At 40.9% G+C, this 17,366-nt stretch overlaps 3 protein-coding genes across 3 annotated transcripts; 1 reads left to right on the top strand and 2 right to left on the bottom strand.

Annotated features, from left to right (window-relative positions):
* On the top strand, positions 410-2,102 carry LOC18771680 (V-type proton ATPase 16 kDa proteolipid subunit). The gene is made up of 3 exons (XM_007202614.2): positions 410-656; positions 761-1,046; positions 1,651-2,102. Exons 1-3 carry the CDS (start codon positions 575-577, stop codon positions 1,781-1,783), a joined length of 501 nt encoding a protein of 166 aa, XP_007202676.1. The 5' UTR covers positions 410-574; the 3' UTR covers positions 1,784-2,102.
* On the bottom strand, positions 3,512-8,130 carry LOC18770274 (probable LRR receptor-like serine/threonine-protein kinase At4g36180). Its single transcript, XM_007204611.2, has one exon. It carries the CDS (start codon positions 7,592-7,594, stop codon positions 4,187-4,189), a length of 3,408 nt encoding a protein of 1,135 aa, XP_007204673.1. The 5' UTR covers positions 7,595-8,130; the 3' UTR covers positions 3,512-4,186.
* LOC18770921 (kinesin-like protein KIN-7C) lies at positions 10,038-16,898 on the bottom strand. The gene is made up of 14 exons (XM_020569174.1): positions 16,681-16,898; positions 15,347-15,790; positions 14,776-14,865; positions 14,583-14,683; positions 14,370-14,483; positions 14,214-14,295; positions 14,065-14,132; positions 13,875-13,940; positions 13,647-13,771; positions 13,233-13,569; positions 12,533-12,631; positions 11,487-12,443; positions 10,824-11,143; positions 10,038-10,720 (listed from the first exon to the last, which is right to left on the bottom strand). Exons 2-14 carry the CDS (start codon positions 15,555-15,557, stop codon positions 10,399-10,401), a joined length of 2,892 nt encoding a protein of 963 aa, XP_020424763.1. The 5' UTR covers positions 15,558-15,790; positions 16,681-16,898; the 3' UTR covers positions 10,038-10,398.

The raw sequence follows: 17,366 nt of genomic DNA, 5'->3' as shown, positions 1-17,366 counted from the left end.
ATAATAAAAGTGAAAATGAACATACGCATCTTACAATTGTCTATTAGTTACTGAAAATAAATATTTTAGAAAGAATTAAAATGAGTTGTTATGATCAGTTGTCTATACGTGCAAATTTAATTTCTGATCACAGATGCATGTAAAAATAGAACACGAAGGGAAATCAAAGGCACGCTTACGCCAAAAGTTAAGCCTCGACCGGCTTGATGATTGGGCTTTGCAGGCATTATAGCCCATATCACTCATAAAAATGGGGGAAGCCTATTTTTTTAGTTGGGCGTTGTGAAACGACAAGTCGTTGATCGAACATATAAAAATGACCCATTGGGCTGGCCTGTATTGTAGGCCCATGAAACGCCCAATTCAACATTTATCCATTTTGTCCCGTTGCCAATCAATCAGCGGGCCCCACTGAAGCTTCAGAGAAAGAGGCACCACACGCTGTCGTGACTCGTAAGCGACAAAACGCTCGTGTGAATCCAAATCTATCAGTCTCTAATCTCCGCGATCAAAATTTCCCAAATCTGAGAGAGGCTGAAGCCAATCGCTAATCGGAAAACCAAAAGCAAAGAAAATGGCGTCATCCACGTTCAGCGGCGACGAAACGGCGCCGTTCTTCGGCTTCCTCGGCGCCGCGGCCGCCCTAGTTTTCTCCTGTAAGTGAGAACCCCCAACTTTCCCTCCAAATCTAGCTCCAATTTGCACATTTCATTTCTGCGTGAAAATTGAATGACTTAGAGGGGCTTTTTGGTCAATTCAGGTATGGGAGCGGCGTACGGGACGGCGAAGAGCGGCGTGGGCGTGGCGTCGATGGGGGTAATGAGGCCAGAGCTGGTCATGAAATCGATTGTTCCGGTGGTTATGGCGGGAGTGTTGGGTATCTATGGTTTGATCATTGCTGTGATTATCAGCACTGGGATTAACCCGAAGGCCAAATCTTATTACCTTTTCGATGGCTATGCCCACCTCTCCTCCGGCCTCGCTTGCGGCCTCGCCGGACTTTCCGCCGGAATGGCCATCGGAATCGTCGGCGATGCCGGTGTTAGGTAATTTGGTTTTCCCTCCATTTTTGGTTTTTGTTTAAGTTTTGTATGGATGAAGCTATGTTTTTTTTTGTGCGTTGGAAGAGAATTATGTTTTGTCTGAGTAATTGGGTATTTGAATAACTTGTTGGCATTGTTATGGGATTTGATTAAGGTTTTAGACTGGCAGAAATACGTGGAATTTTCTAGGCAATGTGAAGAGAACTGACCTATAAATGAAAATTAGTCTACAATGTTTGTTGGGTTTTGATACAATTGGATTGGATGAGTGTATTAATGGGAAGGAAATGTGATCACCCTTCTTAATGTTTCTTAGTGACTCTTACAGAAGAAAGACAAAATCTTTTCCATGTTGGTAGAGTGATAATCCCTAGTCTTCCTGTGTTTGCTGCCATGACTGTTGTTCCACCCAGTTTTTAATTGGATGTTTCCCCGAAGGGTTTTCGAGATTTATTCTCCCGATTTTAGGTGCCGTGTTTTTTTGGTTCTTGGCTCTGCAGGCATTACATTTGGATTGCTCCTTGTTTTCTTCTTGTGCAATTGATCTTTTTTCTTTTCTGTGATAGGATGTTTAGTATGTTCCTGATGTAATAGGTTTATTCCGCAGGGCGAATGCGCAACAGCCAAAGCTTTTTGTTGGAATGATTCTCATTCTCATCTTTGCTGAAGCTTTGGCTTTGTACGGTCTCATTGTCGGCATCATCCTTTCATCCCGATCCGGACAATCCAGAGCAGATTAGAGATGGCATTCCTGCCAGCTTTGAATGTGTATGTTGTTGGCGTCTCGGTTACTCACAGGTTTGTGATGCTCATTCGCAGTGTGCAGTGTTGTGCCAAGTTATTGGTCTTGCATAGGAAGATCCTTTTTCTGATTGTAGAATTTGAAGTGAATTGTCTTTGAAATAAAGCTTTTTTAGCTGGTTGTTCACCTGCTCCTTTTTCTACATATTAGTTTGACATAATGGAGAAGTCATCATTCTGGAATATTCCACTCCACGAATTTGTTTTATGTTTCTGATCATCATATTCAATGGTATTACTATCATTTGATAGATTATTGTACTGGGAAATGCTTAATACATTGATGACCTCTAAAAACATAATCTTACTTATACTAAGCCGCTAGCTCTCACCTCTGAACCAAGATTAGTCCCTCCCTCCACAGACGGTCTCAGACTTAGCAAAACACCTTGTGAAAAGAAAAAGGCCATGAAATCATTGACGCCTTCCTTCGATAAGTTTAAACTAAATACTGCAACGAGCCACCGCCCCTGAACAACCGCAAAAGAGTTAGTTTGTGCTAACGCTCCACATGAAACACACTACTTGTCCCATGTGTTCGCTGAGGCCAATGCAATTGGAGAAGAGAAAAAGGTTGAGAAAATGATTGTAGAGGATTAGGATAGGTTTGTGGGGGAGGAGAAGGGAGTTTTATTAGGTGGGCAAGGTTTGGAAAAGAGGCTACTTATTATTGTATGGTCCTCCTGGCACTGGCAAACAAATCTAGCTTGATTGCGGCCATGGCTAATTATCTCAAGTTTGATGTGTTTGATTTGGAGCCTTCTAGTATTATTCACCATGACTCAGAATGGAAACTCAAAATTCAAGTTTTTGGTTTTGTTTTTGGTTGTTACATTGGAGGAAACAAACCCTAGAGGTTTCGAAGCTGGGTGCCATGGGGAGAAGGGGAATCCACCAACACTGTGGTGGGAACCTGTGGCCAAGTTTTTTAATTCTTAGGGATCGAATCTGTTTTGGGTCGGAATTGGACCCAACTATCTCTTGTTTGGGCTTCTCTCTTAACCCATATGTTGTTGGGTTTTTCCTTACATATCCCAAGTTGAACAGAGTTATAGGCTTTTAAGCATAATTTGTAGGTCCAACTATGTTGGTCTTGCCTGCCAATTTCCATCGTCAGTCATTCTCCTTCACCTAGCCATTCTCAAGAGATTTTTTTTGGCCTTTTTTTTGGGTGATGATGCCATTTATAAGCGTTGACTTAACACATTTCCATTGACCATAAGAAAAAAAGAAAAAAAACGTATTTTCTTTATCGAATAACAGAGACCAACGTTTCGGAAAATATTTGTTAAACAACTTATCGTGCTGTTTGTTAACCAACGGAAATCAGAAGCAACGTAAACCAAAATAAATTATAAAAAAAAAAAAAAAATCAGAGACATTCAAAAGAGGAAGATCCATAGCTTAACGGTCACTGCGTTTTGCCCAGTTCCCAGTGTCGCTGAACATATATTTTATTTCCACACCCAACCATTCGTTCAACTCTTGTATTTATTTAGTATTTAGTTATTATATGTTTGGGTATTCCAAGGCGAATCTTCTGGTTGTTGTCTCTTCTTTTGTGCCTCTAATATTACAAAAATATTTGTGGTATATAAATTTCAGTTTGGCTCATTTTGGAGCCAAATTTCAAGTTTGGTAGCATCAAACCACGAATGCCAATTAGATGACGAATGAGACACACGACTACTACGATTCAATTGAATGAATCAATTCATTTCAATACAAAATAGTCACGAGTCACGACCCACTAAAAGTTCCAAGTACTGGAAAGAGTTATTGAGTCCTGATCCAGTGGGACCTGAACTCAACGTCCTTGTCTGCACCTCTCCACTCTAGTCCACTGCCATGAAACAAATCAGCGCCAGCAGCTTACCCCACGTGGCAGTCCAACAGATCGAAATCACGTTGAATCTGTGCTTAACTGGATTCCAGGGTGTATGTATGTACCACTCAGACCCCACAACATTAACGGCTATATTTTCACGAGCCCACATGGCCCCGCCCGAAACCAAATAAACAGTTCCTTTCGTCGCTTGGTGTGCGGCGGGAAACAGAACGGTGGGCCCTGTCTTTTTCGCTCTTCGTTTGGCTTTTTATTTAATTAATTAACTGCGCCTGTCCATTTCGTTGACTGAAAATCTTGGATTTTACTCAAATCCCCCGGCGGACCCCACAGTCCCGGCTCGGCCGGCATAGACGAGCGTGCTAAAAGGGCAAAAGCGTAAAATAGACAAAAAAGTCCAAAACTTCAGCTACGATAGACTACAGTTAAAGAAACATTTTTTTAAAAAAAATTAAAAAAAGAAAAAAGAAAAGGTCAAAGTTTGTTGGGCTTCTGATTACGCCGGAGACGGTTGAGACGTCGGGTCAGCGGAGGAGGGAATATCGGGTCCGACCCGGCAGCCTTCGAGCATGAAAACGATATCGGACATGGTGGGTCGGTCAAGCGGGTCGGGTGCTGTGCAGAGCAACCCAACTTTCACTCCAAGCAAGAACTCTTCCCACTCCGTTGACTCAGGGTCGAGCTCAAGCAAACCCGGCTCCAGCAACTCTGTGATTTGGCCTTTTTGGAGCTGCTTCTTCACCCATTTCACTATATCTTCGTCTTGGGTAAACATCACCGGCCTCTTCCCTGTCAAGAGCTCAAGCAAAACGATCCCATAGCTGTAAACATCTGATTCTTTTGTAACTGCTCCTGTTAGAACTGCTTCTGGAGACACATAGCCTAATGTCCCAACTGTGGTTGAGCTTGAGGCCTCAGCTGGGGTTGCCAATGTGAGTTTGTCTAGCCCGAAATCGGACAGATGGGCTTCGAAATCGGCGTCGAAGAGCACGCTTTGGGGTTTCACATCGCCGTGAACCACTGCGGAACTGTGTAAGAAGGCCAAGCCACGAGCAATTCCAAGTGCAATGAGGTGGCGCATTGGCCAATTGAGGACATGGCCATCTTGGTGTGATGCTTCTTGCAAAAGGGTGGCGAGATTTCCGTTGGGCATGTAGTCATAGACAAGAAGCCTCATGTCTGGTGGCCCGGCGTAGTAGCCTCGAAGAACTGTTAAGTTCCGGTGCTTCACTCTGCCCAGTGCTTCAGCTTCCTTTCTGAACAAGTTTTCATTGAGTGCTCCATCTGGGAAGCGGCGGACCGATAACACCATACCATCAGCATAACAAGCCTTGAAGACCAACCCATATCTTGTTCTGCTGAGCACATTTTCTTCGTCGAATTGTCTGGTAGCTTCAATTGTCTCTGCCAGTGTGATTTTGTTGTTGAACATAACAAGCTTTGGCCCTCCACTATCAGAGCTTCCACGGCCCCCACTGGCCCCTGAGCTTGCCCTTGCTGGACTCCTGTTCTTCTCTCCAGATGCCTTTTGTTTGAGCTTTTTGCGCCACCTGAAGAGGCTGAAGATGTAGAAGCAGCAACACAGAGCTAATAGGCAAGCTCCACTTGCAATAATAACAATCATTAGAATCAGCCTCTTCTTGTTGTCACTCTTGGTGCCTACATCCTCACATTTCCGATCCAATGGCCGCCCGCATAGGTTTTTATTTCCTCCAAATGCTGATGGATTGTTGATCCGAGAACCAAGCAATTCCGGGATCTTACCATCGAGGTTATTCATGGAGACATTGAAGTTCACAAGACCAGGAATTAATGTAAGATTACAAGGAATTTCCCCACTCAAGTTGTTGTTCGAAAGATCCAGAGTAGTTAGGTTTGATAGCACAGACAATGAGACTGGTATGCCACCTGAAAGATGATTGGACTCCAGTAACAAAGCAGTTAGTGATGAACATTTGGAAATTTCTTCAGGGATTTCACCTGTTAAGTTGTTGTTTCCCAAATCAAGCTCCTTCAACAATGAGAGGTGAGAAAGATCAGCTGGAATGCTGCCTGTCAAAGAGTTTGATTGCAGCTCCACAACTTGAAGATCCGAGCAGTTTCCAAGCTCTGGTGGAATCACACCCGAAATGTGGTTGTCAGCCAATGACAGAACAACCAATGACCGAAGAAAACCATAATTCTCCGGAATATGACCAGAAAATGCGTTGGAACTGAGGTTCAAATAATGCAGGCCCATCAAACTACTAAAGCCCTCAGGAACATCTCCAGACAAACTGTTCTCTTGCAATGCAATAACTTGCAGATTGGGTAACCCAGAAAGCTCAAAAGGTAGCTCACCAGAGAAGTTCTGTTTGCTCAAATCAATAGTTGTAAGCCTGAAAAGACTGGCCAAGCTGCTAGGAACCCTCCCAGAAAAGCCATTACCACTTAGATTCAGAACCATTAACTGACTCAAATTCCCAATAGTGATGCCAACTTCACCAGAAAACTTGTTCCTACTGAGGTCCAATGTGGTCAAATTGCCCAACCCCATAAGCACCTCCTCAGGCAAAGTTCCAGTCAACTGGTTCCCTCTCAAGCTCAAAGTCTCCAGCCCCAAAAGGTTGGGAAAATTTGCAGGAATTGAACCCAAGAACTGATTTTCCCCCAGGGACAGCACCTTCAAACCTCTCAAATCACCCAAAAACAAAGGAATTTCACCCGAAAATCGATTCCCTTGGAGATCAAGCACGCGCAGTAAGCTACATTGCTTAATCTCTGCAGGAATCGGACCGCTAAATGAATTATTAGCCATTTTAAGCTCCTCCAATCTGGTTAAGTTTCCAATCTCTGGCGGCACCACACCAGAAAATGAGTTACTAGAAACATCGAGAATTGTCAAGTTTGATACCTGTGTTAACCACCAAGGAAAATCGCCGCCAATCTGATTGTGTTGAAGATCCAAAACTTGCAGAGCACTAAAACAACTCGCTGTCTCGGGCTTCACGATATCCGTGAACGCATTAAACCCCAGCTGGACGATTCGAAGCGACGGCGTAAAAACTGAAACGTTGCAGAACATTGAGTACGGGACAGTACCAGAGAGAGTATTTTGTGAAAGCGCGAGCACTTGAAGCTTCGGTAGAGCGCCGATCGCCGCCGGTATCACGCCGCTGAGCGCATTGCCTTCAACGCTCAAATGCACGAGTGCCAAGCAATTGGCGAGCGCCGAAGGCAGTGGTCCTGATAAGAGGTTGTAGTCGAGCCAGAGGAACTCGAGCTCTTGGAGCTCGCCAAAGCTCGCCGGAACCTGACCGGAGAACTGGTTGTACGAGAGGTTGATGAGTTGAAGGCCAGTCAGATTGACGATGCTCTTCGGAATCTCGCCGGAGAATGAGTTTGAGGAGAGATCGAGGTACTTGAGCCTCGGAGGCAACTCACCGGAGATTTCGCCGGAGAGGTGGTTACTGGCGACGTTGAAAATCTGGAGGTTACTCAGGTTTCCGATCTCCGCCGGGAGCTTGCCGGAGAGTGAGTTGTTCTGCAAGAAGACGGAGCGTAGGAGCGTACATTGGGAAAGCGAAGACGGAACGGTGCCGTTGAAGGAGTTGGACCGGAGGCTCACCTTGCGCAACATGCGCAGGTTACCAAGGCGGTCGCTCAGTCGGCCACCGAGTTCGAGACGAGGCAGGCGGAGCTCGCTGACTCGGTTATCAGTACAATCGACTCCCCTCCAGTCGCATGGAGCCGACGGCGTGGTTGAATCCCAGCCGTTCAATGCGCCAAGTGGATCGTGGAGGTTAAGCTTGAAGGACGTCAAGGCCTCGATCTCGGCAACAGTTTCGGCGCTGCGTTGGGCCCAGGATAAGAAAGGGGGTGCGCACAGTACCACAAGGAAGAAGAGAAGCGCAGCCCCGGCCATAAAGTGGCGGTTTTTTTTATTTTTTGTGTGAAAATGAATGAAACGGGTTTCGGTTTCGTATTTTAGTTCACGAGAGGGGTGGGTTGAGGATAAGTAAGTGCTCAGCGGGTGTGTAAATTAGCAGAGGCCGGCCGGTAGGGGCAGAGAGAGGTGTCGCCATATGTTGGGCCAGTGCAAGTATCTTTCGGTCAGAGTGTGAGAGTGAGAGAGTGTTGATGTTGAAATTGAAATTTTTAAGGGGGGCTGGTCTGTGGGTGTGCTCTTAAAAGCGCTTTTTGAACAAGCACTTTGAATAAGTGGTTTAGTGAGGTGTGGTGGGGGATGGGGGTAGCACTTTTCAACCTCATATGACATGATGTTGGTTTAATCATTGAGCCCTTGTGCAGTGTGTTTGATGTTATGTATATTGTATGTTTGCTTTTGTTGTTTATTTTATTTTGGGGTATGTGGAAAAAAATAGTATGATAAATTTAAATGTGGGTCCAATTAAAACTTAAATGTCCCTACCATTGATTTGGGGCTAGGGTTTCGAGTTGGTTGGCTAAGACCCTTTATGCTTTTACCCCCTTGTTTGACAAATTTTCCCTCTTAACCCCACCCTAGTAACTTGTAGCTTTTTAGCAAGGAAACTCCCACCTTTGTGACTGGCAATGGGGTTCTCTCTTTTGAAGCATGTTCTTGGATTGAATGGTCAAGATCCAAAACGTCAAGGTGAACTGTAAAAGAGATTGTGAAGTGGAATTATCATGGAATGTATCTATTTTATTAGCCTTGGTGGTTGGCTTGGAGTGATATGGGAAAGTACATAAAGGTTGAAGCTCGTATGAGCAAAGTAGAAGGTCAATCGGCTGAAAGGACCACCCACAAAATCAGCTATAGTTGGCAGCACTTTTTGAATAATCTTAAAAGCATCCAGTCTTGGATATGCATTTGGCACTAATGTAGGAGGCTTAATTGGTTCATTCTTCGAGTTTACGTCCAATACAATAGGACAAGTAAAAAAGCGTGAGAGTTCTAATAGAAAGTGTGAGAGATGTCTTTAATATAATAAGACAACTTCTAATAACTAGCGCGAGATACGCCTAACATAATATGATAACTTTTAGTATCTATGAACGTAAAATGTACCAAACATAATACGACAACTTTTAATAATAAACATAATATGCATCTTGACATAATACGACAACTTCTAATAATGAACGAAAGATACACCCAACATAATACGACATCTTCTAATAATGAATGTGAAATGCGCCAAGATAACATGGCGAGTGAATGGACCAACTATTTTATTAGCCTTAGATTTTGACGCATTATATAGAATGCAATTTCGGTCATATTTGTCTCGTGATTCAAATACTTTTCCCGTCCATGAGTTGATCCGGCAAACGTGTATCCAGTCAACACATAATTACCAGTAAAAGCATTCATCCTATCCTGGATTGGATTCTCTTCCTCGATGGAAAACCTCGATCAAAATGTCCATCAACTCATCCCTATCCAATCTGTCAAAATCTCACCTTTTGCCAATGCCAAGGGAGGTGCACCATGGTGATAATAGGCATCGAGTCCTAAAAATGGAATGACAGATTTGAACAATTTGATGTTATTTGAGCTCTGAACTCACAACTTTACAATGGCCACGCATTACGCCAATTAAAAAGGGTCCCTTTCTATTAGGGAAATAATTAGCTTCAATGACTTATCATATTTTTATCATGTAAACTTTCTTGTTGTTTTCATGGTGTCAAGTCTGTGGTAGACCCACGATAATGTATTTTTTTCTTCTTCTTTTCCTCTCAGTTGTTAAATCCACTGGGATCCTTGGTTTGCCAAGGTGGGTTAATATTAAAGCTAGTTGAATGCAACAGATGAGTAGATATTGGGCATGTAGGGCTGTCATAAAAGTGTCCTGAATCGATGCCTGACCCAACCCAATCCAATTCAATCCAAGGCATCGTCTGAATGAAAATAATTAATGTCGAGTCAGTGGGATGATATGAGAGTAGAGACTTTCCCTTTTATGTGAATATATTGATGGACACAATGAATGCCAGTAGTTGCAAAATTTTGATCAATTTTCTTGTACTTCAAAATTTGGGGTCCAACTTTATGCTGGATGAGATTCCTAGATGGGTTGCGGCTACTTTTGATGATGATTTGTTAAGAGTTTTTAGAACTCGTATTTTCTCGGTCATTTAATTTTTGTGTGTTTAGGATCCCCATTTCAACCCGAAAAAACAAGTTCAACTTTGAAATACAGTTTTCAGTATGAAAAGTCAAATATGAACTCATAATTGACAGCAGAAAAGAAGCTGGCACAGATTGCGTTTGACATCTTCTTGTTATAGAAGAGGAACGAATAAATAGCATTTGAAAATGGTAAAGAGTAGCTGTTGTGAATAAATTATGTAATGTTCATGCTTGCAAAGACAGAAGCGAAGGAATCAAGATTGAATTGGTAAAAATAAAAAGAATAAAAAAAAACCCGTATATAACACTCTTTATATAGTTACATTACATCTCTCCACATGATTATTGGTAAGGTACTAATTACTTTACAATAAACTAGGGAAGCCTAGCCTGGGCAAATTTACACTCTTTCTTGCAGTCAATTACAATCAGGACTTTAACCGGGGGGAAAAAAATTATACAATCAGAACAGCTGGTCAAAAAAATAAAAACAAAAAATACAATCAGAAGAGAGAATATCAAATGGGATATTTGTCAAGGAATCATTATTCTATAGGTGATTGGAATTGAACAAAATGAGACTTCTAACATGGTGATCCCACAAGCTCTTACACAAGAGCCTTGAAACTTTCTGTCCAGAAGTGAGATTTTGGCCTCGCGTCTCGGGGTGCAAATCTGAGTCCAAACATCTCCTTGAATGCTTGCTCAGGCTCTACTGTGCTCACAAGCTTTGCAACAATGGTGGCACTATCCATGATATGGTCCATGTTCTTTGTGTCACTCCACAGTAGGTTTGCCAATTGCAGCCTCCTATTCTTTGAATGTAGCCCAATACCCCACTTTAGGTAGAGGTTATTTCTTTCGTCTGCAGAGAGCCGCCTCCGCATTTGCTTGCTCAGCATGTGTCTCTCACTAGACAAAGCCTTCGAGCTATTTATAGAATGGAACATGTTTAAGTTCAGACAATGCACATACAAGATAAGTTCCAAGTAAATCTGAAGCCTTCTAATCTAGATCAGATGCGTTAAAATACCTTGAAGCGGGTGTTATAGTTTGACCATCTTCCAAAGTTTGATTGCCCCGAGCAAATGTTTCTTTGAGGAAGGACAATCTCCTGTGCTCAACCTCCATGTAAATAGAATCACTCGGATCACCTTTAAATAGGAGGAAGAAGTAAGTCCTGTGAACCAATGACACGTTGCAGGCATCCCAAAGTTCAATGATCTCTCTTTGGAGCCTGTTGAATTCTGAAGGCCACATTGAAGGGCTTTCCTCATCACTATGAATTGGGTCCAAGCCAACATCTTTTACATCCCTTGCAGATGGTACGGGCTTTAAATCCGTCTCTGGTACCTGTCATACGAGAAAATCTTTGTTAGAAATATAATTAGTTTCTACAACTTCTCTTCTTTATGTCTCAACGGCTAAATTTGAAGAAAAAAGGAATAACTGGTTGTACATCTTACTAAAACCCCTATAATTCCTGCTAGAATTGTGCATAAAGAAGATATTGCATAATTTTCAGTTTAGTTTTAACAGTGTGAAACAAAGTGAAGGGTCTTGCTAAATTGCCCTTCCTTTTTACTTCTTTCAACTGGGTGTCCATCTTACTAGTGGCCCTTCCCTTCTCTTCATCAATGCACCAATAAGACGACTGGCCTATTCTAAAGAAGTGATGAAAAAATAAAAAACTCACCGTACGATCAGCAAGTTGAGTATTGCATTGGGTATCAGTCATTTCCTCTGTTCCTTCAGCTAAGGTACTGCATTCAGTACTCTTGTCATCAGTTGTGAATGTGGTATTTTGTGCTTTACACTCCTCAACAGTATCACTTCTTGCAGAAGCCTGAGAGCCATTTCTTGATAGCCTCTCAATCTCACCTCCATAGTTCAATGAAGGAAGTTTCTTTTGGACACCCTCAGGCCTTCCTGTAAAACTTTTCTCAAAATCAATTGGAGGAGGTGTGCTCTCATTCTTCTCTACCATCATCTCAAACCAACATGAAGACCAACTGTTCGTAAGACGTGCTCTACAACTTCTAGTCCTCCTTAACTTCAAGAATGAGGGGCTAAACATATCCTTCTCTGACAGCCACTGAGATGTCTGCTCGGAAGATGGAATTAGAAAACCTTTTTGGTTCAATAGGGGTGACTCCAATTCTTGATTTGTGCCATCTCCGTTCTCAACCATTGTCAATCCTGAGGTAGCTGTGTTTGCCATCGGAGACGACATATTTGAGTTTTGGTATCTGCTTGCACTTGAATCTGATATATTTGACACTACATATCTGTTTGTGCTTGACTCTTCCATTTCAATGCAGCGTACTTCCTTGCAAAGATCCTCCGAATTTCCATCAGATCGTTCTTTGCTCTCCTCCTGATGCAGATTCCCATCAACAAAATTAGGAATGCCAACGGACAACTGCCGAGAGGAGTCAGTGTGCAGGAAACTCTCTTCCAAGTCAGGAAGTTGGAATAAAGTCTCATTGGAACTACTCCTACTGTCTCCATCTGAATACTGAGATGTGCCAAAAGATCTAACACTGTTGGCTCGGCCGTGAGAAACAGGTTGAACAGGTGCCCCTGATGTTTGAATTTCAATGTCCCATGCATTTCGCACTCGCAATTTGGGGTAATAACGATCCAGATCCTCCTACAGTAACATGAAAATAAATTGAACTTAGGACAGGCAGGGGACATTGAAGTGAAACTGGATTCTTCAATTTATGTTAGTACACATACTGCTGATGGTTTATCATCTCCAAGAACTCGCACCAGATCCTTAACCTGAGACTGAGCAAGGTCTCGTTGCTGAGTCAGCTCGGATACCTCTTTCTTGAGCTACACAATGAATAAACAAAACCAAAAGGTTTTTTAGACAAGAAAAGGATGCTGCATGAAACATGAACAGGAAAAACTGTACTCTGTCCTCTTACATATGAGAACCATGGAGAAGAAAGAAAAAACAAAGAAAAGAAATTTCCAAGGTAAGCACAATGAAGATTTTCAGAGACTGCCACTTGAGACAACTCGAGAATCATGAGACAGAATTAAAAGTAATTAACATGGAGAAACCTGCTTGATCAAATTGTGAAAAGACCAGAAAGAAAATATTTGAAGGTCTATACATATTAAAGAGAAAATTCCTTCTTTCCATTACCAGAATTTATATTTTTATCCTCTCTTTTGAATTCTTTGGTGATCTTTTAAGAGGTTAGCAAATCTGCTGGCCTCTGTTTTGTGCTTCTTTGCCCAGTTTTGGATATTCACTTAAGTTAAAAAAAAATACGTAAAAAAAGAAAAGAACTGAGTGAAGAGAATAACATATTGTTTAGAGAATGACATGACATCTTTCCATGCAAGGAAAATGAATACTTGTCACAAATGTAATTTTGAGGATTTGTAAGATGCCAAACTTTTATACCAAAAGCATATTAGTTACCTTTTCAATTTGATGGTCCTTTTCTCTTAGTAATGTTGAAGAATCAGCTGGAACAGTTTTTGGTCCTGAACCTCTCAACTCAGTCTCTAATCTAGTCAATTCTCTTTGCAAATGCTTCACCAATGCTTTATCCGACATGACTACATTAACCTGCGCATTTGTTGTCACTTCTTTAGCACAGCTTGCAAACAAGAGGGTATTTCTTGATTGTTCAACATGGCTATGTGCAGGACTCATGGTACAAATGATGGCAGTTCTAGCATTTCCTCCCAAGGAGGACTGCAGAATGCGGGTTAGCTTCGAATCTCGGTAAGGAACATGCCCATTTCTTCCCTTGCTGCAGGAGTATTGCACAAACTAGTATCAGATATGACCCGTAACTGAGAAAATAAAAAAAAGGCTGCACAAGCTGACCTGAGCTTGCGAATAACAGTGCCCAGAGTTAGTAGACTGCGATTTATATGGCAACCCTCTTTCAACCTTGTGCCAGCTGATAATGTCTGGGATGCACGCTCACTTCCGGCAAGATCGACAAAGTTCTGTACCAAAAGGAATTGTATCATTCTTTTGTTATCCCATTATCCCCTTAACGATGGTTTAAAAAAAAAACTCATTTTCTCCCTTAAAAATAATATAACTTACCACAACAGCTGTAAGGGAGCTTGATTTGTCATAGCCAAGAAACTCACGTGCTGAACTTTCTATTACCTGATAAAACCACAACATAATGACCAGGGTAATTTAGTATAATTGGTAAGCAAACAAACTTAGCCAAGCAAAAAACAATGTGACATCTACAATTGCAGTTTGTTAGCAAAAAAACTGGTCATACCAATCTGAGAATCTGATGAGATCTGGAGCTTGCTTCATTTAGGGCTGTTTCCCCTATCTGTCTTTGATCTGTGAAAATGTATTAAGACATTGTTTAAATTTGCATCCACAGTCATCTGTTAATCAAATAATAGGTTAAAGCATCCTTGCCTTCACAGACAGATAGAAGTTCTTTGAAATGATCCCAGTCCCTCAGAGTTTCCTCTGTAAGTTTCTCAACAATTGTTCCTCTCTATAAAAAGTCTAACAATTAGTACAAGAAACTTACATGTAGAAGTTCTCAAGCATACCAAAAATGAAATTTACCTCTGGATCATCCAGAAGTCTAAGTGGAGTGGTATCTGCACTGAGGAGGTCCCTAACAGATTCGTTGTAGATCTCCATTGCAGAGAACTTTAAATGGAATTCTCTCTCCTTGTGCTACATAAAATACACATTATTTAATCAAAGTTAGAGAACCAAGAAACATAATGAAATGTGGAAACCAAAAAAAAAAAATTATCATTTTCTGTAAAATACCTTCTCTATGTAGTCATATATATCAGTAACAGTGTACTCAGTAATTCCACTCATGGTGTACGTCTTTCCACTGCTTGTTTGTCCATATGCAAAAATACTTGCTGAAAGGATGGATAGATATTGATCAGTTCAAAGAAAAATTACCAAAGAAGAATAATGAAAAAGAAGGGAAATTAAATTATACTCTACTTACAGTTTATGCCGCTGACAACTGAAAGAGCAACTTTCTTGGCTCCTTCTTCATACACCCGCATTGTGGAGCAATCAGTCCCAAATACTCTGTCTGATACCAAGAAAGGGAAAGAATACAGATTAAATAAGTAAGCACATGTGAAAATTAAATCCATGAGACACAGTAGTAACAATATGGGCTACGCAAAATGCTCTACCAACAAACTCACAGATATATGTATATATATCCAATAAATTTTTTGAAAGAGTTATGAGTATTAATATGGTCAGTTTTACTGAAAATAGTATCAAAAGCAGGGCAAAGGAATTCGGAATTTCTAGAGACACTTAATTCAAAAAGAAATTAGAGTATTGAAATCACAAAGATTTCAGAAACTCCTGGAGATGGAAACTAATTCCAGCAAAATGCTTCACAATCCGGTATAACCCGGTCCACTTGGGTCGAATGCTTCATAACGGTCATGTCATAAATCTCAAAGTCCACATTATTCGAACAATTCAGACAGAAAACTGGAATGCATTAACCAAATAAAATCTAATTTTACAAAACTGCAATGTAAGAACTTCCTTACCAAATGTGTAGGCAGTTGGGTACATGGAGCGCTCAGAAACTGAAAGATTGTTCCTGTATATGACAGTGCTGTCATTAATGCATTCCCAATCCGACACATCGTTTCTTGCAGTCTCCTTCTCGCTCAAAGGCCTCAGCCGGACTGAAACAAATATTCTGTCCCCGTGGCTACCTGGCTCTTGCGTTGGCTCCTCACCACCAATGGCCACCATCTTTCACCCTTACCCTATCTTCTTCCAGGCAAGACTGATAACGAGACTATATATCAACAGTCCAACACATTCAACTATAAACCTTTAATCATTGGCTCTTTTGTTCAGCTCCCATTAACCTTTTCTTTCTATTCGGTTAATGCTTTATGTTCCCAAATGCTTATAAAGCAAATGTGTTGCTGGGGTTGTACAGAACATAATGGCCACCCAAGCTATACACCAACAATCATCATCTGCATCAACAGACCAATCATTTGTCAGTATCAATTCACCCACATTTTGTTCAGTGTTTTGTCTCGACCATGAAACTGGATTTCTTTAGTCACCCTTTTTTTTAATTCAGAAATGCAAAAACCAGTACACAAACAAACGGTGGCCTCTCTATTATAATGGAAATCTTGGATTTTTGTAAGGTGGTAGCCGAACACAGGCTGTCAAAAGTCTTATTCTAATAGAGGCCCATTTTGACTAAGAACATGTATTTCAAAGAAACAAAGAGAACACCAGAGAAAGAAAAAACAGAACTTTTATTTAACCTTGGGGTTGAGAATTCACAGTCACTTTCAATCAAGGAATGTTTGTGACCTCAACAAGATTCTTCTCTAACTGCAAAAGGGAGAGATGGAGAGGAAGAGGGAGAAAGAGAGTAAAAGATGGTGGTCTGAAATTGTGAACGGGATTTGATTTTCTGACGAAACTCTTGGGTTTTGGATGCTTCCACATTTCTAAATTTAACTCTGTACAGCCAAATCCAAACAGAAATTCTACCACATTTCCCCAAAATAGAACACTCATATCTATATCAAAAAATCTATCATATTCTAAAAAAAATCGTCACAGAATGGCAACAGATTTGAGCCAAAGAAAAAAAAAATTCCAATTTTGGATATTTCTAAAACTAAATTTGGAAAATTCCAAAATTTAACTGAGAACGCTGTCAGAGAAATTAACTACACACACTTAAAGCAAGTCCAAAATTGCATCAATCAGAGACCACCATCAAAATTGAAAAAAAAAAAAAAATATCGTACAAAATTAAACTCCAGTGAAATAACATTGAGCATATCAGAAATAGATTTGCATTCTCAAAATTCAAAAGCGAAAATGTTAAAATTTCTCTCACCTCATGAAATCCGAGACCGCCATTGTTGGAAAACTTGGAGCTTCGACAAAATGATTGCTTTCTCTCAATCTCTGCGAGGACTGAGGAAGATGGGGCTCTACTCTACTAGGAGTGGTTATGGCGTCGACTTCTTTGTTAATTGTTAGTTGCTTTCGCAGCTACTCTGAAAATCATTACTGGCCTTTGAATAAAACTACCGCGCTAACGCGAACGAGTGGTTACCTGGTGGTGTCGAAATGACTGATTTGCCCTTGACACTGTACCTAATTTGCGTTGGCAGCCACGGCTAAAGCATTGAAATAATGTTCACTGTAAATTCGGTGGCGCACATGACCCTTCTAACTTTAAAAGTAAAACTCCAAAAAAACTTTCGACCGTCCACGTTAAACCAAAATTAAAAAATTTAACGTTAAAATAAAATAACATATTCATAATATTGGACTGAAAATTTAAAAGTAAAAAAGGAAAACATCTGGTTGATGGATTCAATTTGACGTAACAGAAGAATTTATAAATTCCTAGTACTATAAATAAATAAATAATACGTATGACTTTTATGAGAATGATTCATTGATAAATTATAACATATAATAATTTTATTAAATGTGAGAAATATTTCATTGATAAATTATAACATATAATAATTTGGCCAAATATGAGAAATATGTGTCACACACGTTGTGTCG

The sequence above is a fragment of the Prunus persica genome, chromosome G7 (genome assembly GCF_000346465.2).
Source record: "Prunus persica cultivar Lovell chromosome G7, Prunus_persica_NCBIv2, whole genome shotgun sequence".
NCBI classification, from domain to species: Eukaryota; Viridiplantae; Streptophyta; class Magnoliopsida; order Rosales; family Rosaceae; genus Prunus; species Prunus persica.
Note: the sequence above shows the minus strand (reverse complement) of the source record. Positions and strands in the feature narration are given on the sequence as shown.

Coding starts and splice junctions, on each gene's coding strand:
- LOC18770274 (XM_007204611.2), bottom strand. CDS start 7,594: ATGGCCGGGGCTGCGCTTCTCTTCTTCCTTGTGGTACTGTGCGCACCC.
- LOC18770921 (XM_020569174.1), bottom strand. CDS start 15,557: ATGGTGGCCATTGGTGGTGAGGAGCCAACGCAAGAGCCAGGTAGCCAC. Junction 14,296..14,369: donor GACTTCTGGATGATCCAGAG/GTAAATTTCATT, acceptor GACTTTTTATAG/AGAGGAACAATTGTTGAGAA. Junction 11,144..11,486: donor CTCAACTTGCTGATCGTACG/GTGAGTTTTTTA, acceptor CTCGTATGACAG/GTACCAGAGACGGATTTAAA.
- LOC18771680 (XM_007202614.2), top strand. CDS start 575: ATGGCGTCATCCACGTTCAGCGGCGACGAAACGGCGCCGTTCTTCGGC. Junction 657..760: donor GGCCGCCCTAGTTTTCTCCT/GTAAGTGAGAAC, acceptor TGGTCAATTCAG/GTATGGGAGCGGCGTACGGG. Junction 1,047..1,650: donor GTCGGCGATGCCGGTGTTAG/GTAATTTGGTTT, acceptor TTTATTCCGCAG/GGCGAATGCGCAACAGCCAA.